General features: G+C 35.6%; 1 protein-coding gene across 1 annotated transcript; it reads right to left on the bottom strand.

Annotated features, from left to right (window-relative positions):
• Positions 1 to 3,149: 3,149 nt before the first annotated feature.
• Positions 3,150 to 5,994, bottom strand: LOC128165478 (uncharacterized). The gene is made up of 2 exons (XM_052830078.1): positions 5,699 to 5,994; positions 3,150 to 5,569 (listed from the first exon to the last, which is right to left on the bottom strand). Exon 2 carries the CDS (start codon positions 4,598 to 4,600, stop codon positions 3,698 to 3,700), a length of 903 nt encoding a protein of 300 aa, XP_052686038.1. The 5' UTR covers positions 4,601 to 5,569; positions 5,699 to 5,994; the 3' UTR covers positions 3,150 to 3,697.
• Between the last annotated feature and the right edge of the window lie 44 nt (positions 5,995 to 6,038).

The following is a 6,038-nucleotide window of genomic DNA, read 5'->3' as shown; positions in this document are numbered from 1 at the left end:
AGTTCATGACACACCCTAAAATCATAAGCAATTTTTGTGTTAAAAGACGAAGGTCCAATGTTTTTCTATAAAAAAGGTATAGACCGAACACAAATTAAGAACTTTCTTTTCAATTACCGTACCCTGAACTTGCTCTATTGTCCTTAGGTCAAACCCATGACACATCCTCAGGACACAATCAATATTTGTGTCAAGTAAGAACTTTCAATGATTTTCCATAAGAAAGATTTAATATTCCATGCCCAAATTATGCACTTTTCCTTCCAGTAATCATGAACTTGCCCAAATGACCTTGGGTCAAACTCATGACACACATTCAGGTTGTAAGCAATCTTTTTGTGAGGCAAAAATTTTCTATGTTTCTCCATAAGAAAGATATGGACTGGACATGATTGCACAGAAGGACGGACAAGGTAATTGCTACCCCCCCCCCCCCCCCCCCCCCAAAAAAAAAAAAGTGGTATAAAAATGAAAGTGCGTTTTTTGCATAACGAAATTTTCTTTTGAAAAAAATGAGCATAAAGTAAAAGTCAAGTAGACGGCAACAGTCTGAAAGATGTATGATCCGGCAAGAAAACCTAAAGAATGTGCATGAAAAGCTCCTTTAAAATTAATTGTAACTGTAAACTCGTTTACATGAGATATTTCATCAAAAAGAAAGTCAACGTATAATAAGCATATTTCATATTCATTGTACTTTTGATTATTTAAACCTTAGTATAATATTAAATGATGAAAAACATGTTTTCCCCACAAATGTCATGTTAGACGAAATTGGAGAATAGTGAATAATAAAAAGTTTTTACCAAGATACATGCTTGAAACACATCTGTATTAAACTCTTATAAACAAACACTTATTGATTATTTGCAGCAAGAATGGGATTGGCTTTACATTTTATCTTCTTGAAACTACAAGAGCAGGAATATGAATTGTGAAATATAACCAAACCATCCCCAGGACCTATGCGTGGCAAATACTAGTATGACCGTGTAGTGAACTTGTATTTGTTTTTAAGGTCAGTTGAATCCTATTACCGTTTGTCGTCCGTCAACAATTTTACATGTTTAAATTCACAAAATAAATTGTCACTTGGCAATGTTACATTAAACATATCTGTTTTAAAAAATCTACTTTTATTTCCTGAGCATGGAATGCTTGTAGAAATAAACAGTGTGCATGCTGTATGCAAATGAAACTAAATATTATACAAGATTAAAAAATAAAGGCATGCAGGTCGCTTTTAACCAAATATTCACAATATTCACAATGTTTGGCCCCTCGAGCTAGTGCATTGAGAATTTGAGATTCCTGCAACTCTAGCCCTCCCCCCATCATGAATAAAAGTTTTTCAAACGTCAAATAATAAAGGGCAGGGATAACAGCCAGGAGTTCCGGATTCGGGTTTAGACTTCAAAATGAGGCTTAATATGCAAAAGTGAGACCTTCTGACATGTCAATGTATAAGCTATGGTAGTCGGGTGCCGTCACGGCTTGTAGACCTCTTGTGGTAGCGTATTTGAAGCAAATACGCTGTGTTTGCAAATTTCCTTGATTTAACCAATCAACACCAGCTAATTGTATTTGGTGGTTTATAACAAATACATACTAACTGTATTTATTAATGGTGGAACACAGACAATACTTCCTGAGAGTATAAGCATAAATTATTGTATTACAAATTTAAAAAAACCTATTGGTATGCCGCGAAAAATATTAGTATAAATAATTTTCTTATCTACCGGTATTGTCAACCGAAAATGTTGATGGTTTAAGCAATAAAGGGATATTTCTACAGTAAGATGAAAACGTATTCTTATATTGATGTTTTGCTACAAGTATCGTACGTTTTATCTAATTTTGTTCGCTATCTATGTGTTCATTACTGTTCTGTTCATTCCCAACACTACAGTACAATATACGAATGGTGCCCTATATAAATATTTTTCATCTTATAAAGAGATCTGATCTCCTAATTACATGAAAAAAAAATGAAGAACCTATGAGATTTTTACTCATAATAAAGAGGTCTTTAGAAGTACGAAAAAACAATGTCGTAATAACGAGGTCTTTTCTCGTAATTACGACATATGTTCTCGTGATTTCTCTTTACTTATTTCTTTATGCGCACTATTCATCTTTCATAAATTTCCGACTATGTTCAAAATGAAAGAACAAAAGGTCATGAAAAATGGGTTTAAAATAAAACGGGGTTGAAATTCACGTAAAAATCCCATTTTTCATGATCTTTTGTTCTTTCATTTTGAACAAAGTCGATGTGCTAGCACTTCGTTGAAATCCACGTAAAAGTAATGCATAATTTAATCAACTTAGTGCAGTACATTTACAGTGAAGTGTGGGGGATCCTCATTCGTTTGCATAAACCTATCTATATCGGACAATTGCTGTGAAACTTAAATAGATGTGACTCATAACTCAGCCCCCCCCCCCCAAAAAAATATATAAATAATATATATAAATACCCCCCCCCCCTCTCGAAAAAAAAGAAGAACAGAAAAAGATCATATTAATGAAAAATAAATAAGCTCGTGCATGATTTATGAAGAAATTCGTTTAGGTGGAATTGGACATTTAAGATAATGAAAGGACATTGCATTTAAAACATAATCACTGTTTTTTAATTTTCGAATTGTATAATACTAGTATTTGACCATGAAATACATTTTGGGATATCATTTTAAAAAAGTAAGCAAAAATCGAACTCATGACTCGTGGATCAGTATTACCCTAACTATGGAAGAAAAATTGTAGGGCCAGCAATTCTAATTTTTCATTTCGAAAGAATGCGTCATAGCATAGAGTTTCCCCACGCCTCCTTGAATCAAGGCTTTGTTTAAATATTAATAAAATTTGTACCTTGTTGACTCGGTTCATTTCCACCCCTTTTATAAATATAACGCCAATATACCGGTACAAATTAATTCAATGATTATTGTTGAAACCACCTGTGTTTGTTTTGGTTTTTTCGATTGCACTTTAAGGTAATTTGTAAGTCGTTTTCTAATAAATCTCCAGTGTAAAGGGAGATTCGACATTCAATTCCACATCTCGAGCTCTTTAATCTGTCTTTGATCTGTAAATAGTTGTACCACCTCGTTCTGTGCAAACTAGTAATCACCAAAAGGATAGCTAATTAACAGAAATTTTATTAGTTTAACGAAAAAACCCAAGTTTTACTAGGTAAATGTTACAAGGCGTCGGAACAAATGATCGCTCCAAACGGCATACCTCATGCAACGGTATTTTTGTGGCTGTTCTTCGTTCGATCGTTGAAGTCTGGAATCGTTTTCACATTAAAAAGATAACACGTTAATTTGTTTGAAGTGTATCTTTTTACCGCTGTGTTCGAACTTTGACACTTCTGAGGAAGTGTACAGGACATCGATTCTCAATCCCTTTTAGATTACACAAAATGGTCCAAGCAAACCTATCGATAATTGATCGAACGATCGCGCGCTGAGAAAACCAACTTTCCTTGTTTATCTTTGTTTGTCACTGTCCCGTGAAAATTTGATAGTTTAAATCTTCATCAAATAATTGAAGGTTTGAATGGTCTTGGACTGTAACAAGATAATCTATAAACTAACAAAGTATTGGAATGGTATTGCAAAGAATTAGCAAGGGTATTCACATTCCTCCTCATAAGTTTGGTGTCACTAAGTATATTTAAAAAACCCTAAGATGGTTCATCGCTTACAATTTTGAAGTTTCTTATTTTTTCCTCAAGACTTTCACTTTTACGCCGCTGTGTACGCAGCCAGTTTTTCTGCGCCTGGCGGTACTGATCGATGAATTCGTCGTAGTCCTCTTTAGACAGTATCAGCCGCCCGTCTGGTGCCGTGACGCCGGATTCAAACATTGACATATTTTTAACAATGGCCAGGTTGGCTGGAGACAAAGTCCTTTTCTTCCTAGTCTCGTCTGGTTTGGAATTTCCCGCATTGATTTCCGGTAAAAGTTGGGAATGATTTTCTTGTTTATCGTTAATTTCTGTTAATTTGTCGGTTCGTTGAACTTCCTCTACTGACTGAAGATGCTGAGGTCGGGAGCGGCGCTTAGCACTCTTTGCCATAGGAAAAGATTTACCGCAGAATGTAACGTTTCGCCTCAAAGTCATTAGTTCTTCGTCTGAAGGTGCGTTTACGTCTTTGTATTTTTCAAAAATACCCATTTCCGGCGCTGTTTGACTTCTGGTCACCTCTTTCTCGCTCGTGTCTGGAGGTTCCTGGCTCGTTTGTCTGATTACCTTTGGAGATCGTTTAAGATGGTGTTTGGGCTGGTTTTCTAATTCCTCCTCGACATCCCCGGTAGAAAAATTACGTTTATATCGTTCCCCAAACCGATTCCTCTTCTTTATGCGCTCTTGAACCGTGTGAAGGAACATGGTTTTCTTACTCTGAGAAGTCGCAACATGCATTTTTTCAGCTAGTTCTATAGAGCGAATGCGTTTCTCCAACCTTTTCTTTAAATCGAATTGCACCTGATATAAATTCCTGGATCGCAGCATCTCGTACAGTTCATGCTGATGGAGATAATCCTCCTCACTAGAAAATCGTATGTGAAACATAAATTTGGACATTTTAAAAAATAAAAATCAGTTTAAATAATAATCCTTTTCTTTTTTCGTTGATTCCACCACAAACTAACACCTTTCCCAATCTTCTACGATCAATCTCGCATTCCCCCGGCCGAGTGTGAAATTATCTCATATAGAATATCACCGCCAGATAAACTGCATTAGATCTTTACTTTCTCCCAATCAACTCGTTAATTGCCCGGCCATATATCGGCACGTAAACAGGAATTTAAAAACCAAGCAACTCATCAAATATGGATGAAACACAGCACAATTGGTCACTAATTGTTCCCCGTGTTCGCCTGGTTGTGAAGGTGCGCTTTCCCGAGCGAAGGCTTTATTACCAAAGTCAATCAATTATCATATGAATGAATATTTTTTTAAGCGACTGTGGCGGAAACTTTATAAATTTGAAAAGAATTCGATCCAATCTGCATTCTTTAAAAAACTCAATATTGAATATTGATTTGAATGTTAAGTACCGGTCTTTCCTGTGTTTAGGTAAAAGTTTAAAATGGCAAACTTGTATAAAGCAACGCTCAATCAACAGATTAAATGAGCGAGCTAATATTGGTGGATTGTTTTAACAACCTTTTCCAAGGCCAGAAATCAATTTTGTAATCCTCCTTATTTGTCACAAAGCAGATTCGAGGACCACGGTATTTATCAAATCACAATTAATCTCACTGAAGCGTCGTGAGGCATGTGCACGGCGAAAAAAAAGCTATCTCAAGTGGTGTGCAAGCCTTGGTGTATCGGTCAGCATAAATTCCACAAAATCCCTCAAAACAGCATCAATTTCAATGTCAGCTCGTGAAGTTTGTGACCAGGAAAGACTTTTTCATCCCTCAAAATATCGGGGGGAAATACTCAGAGACGAGCAAGCGATTATGGTGACTGCATTATCCGCTGACCGCTTCAGTTTTCTTTTCTTTAAGATTTCAAAAGTCCTCCAGAAAAGAGGCGCAGTTCCTTAAAAAATCCAGATCTTGAATTTTACCCCGTGTATGCAATACACTTTAATACATATACATACAAATTATCCGCTGCGCAAATATAGATTTTAAAGATTGAAATTGACACAGCAGTTAAAAATCTCACCTGGAAGAGTCTCGCGCTTAATATGTTTGCCGAAATCTTGCTACATGTACTTTTGTCGGAAGGAAAGGCTTAAAAGAATAAACATTTATTCAACAATTTTGCATTTAAAAACAAATCTACCCAGAATAATTGTCAATAATTTTTCCCGACCACACCGTATCACTTCTCTTTCATTGATTGAAAAAAAAGCGGCTGTTTAAAACTGTCAATAAATTACTCGGAAATTGCTAACAGAGATATAAAGGTATTGATCTTGAAGTGATATAGAAAGTTCTTTAATGATGACAATTAGGGAAAATAATGTGGCCCACTTATCTAGGACAGAAAAAGTGTATTGAAT

This window comes from Crassostrea angulata, chromosome 10 (assembly GCF_025612915.1).
Source record: "Crassostrea angulata isolate pt1a10 chromosome 10, ASM2561291v2, whole genome shotgun sequence".
In the NCBI taxonomy this organism is placed as follows: Eukaryota; Metazoa; Mollusca; class Bivalvia; order Ostreida; family Ostreidae; genus Magallana; species Magallana angulata.
Note: the sequence above shows the minus strand (reverse complement) of the source record. Positions and strands in the feature narration are given on the sequence as shown.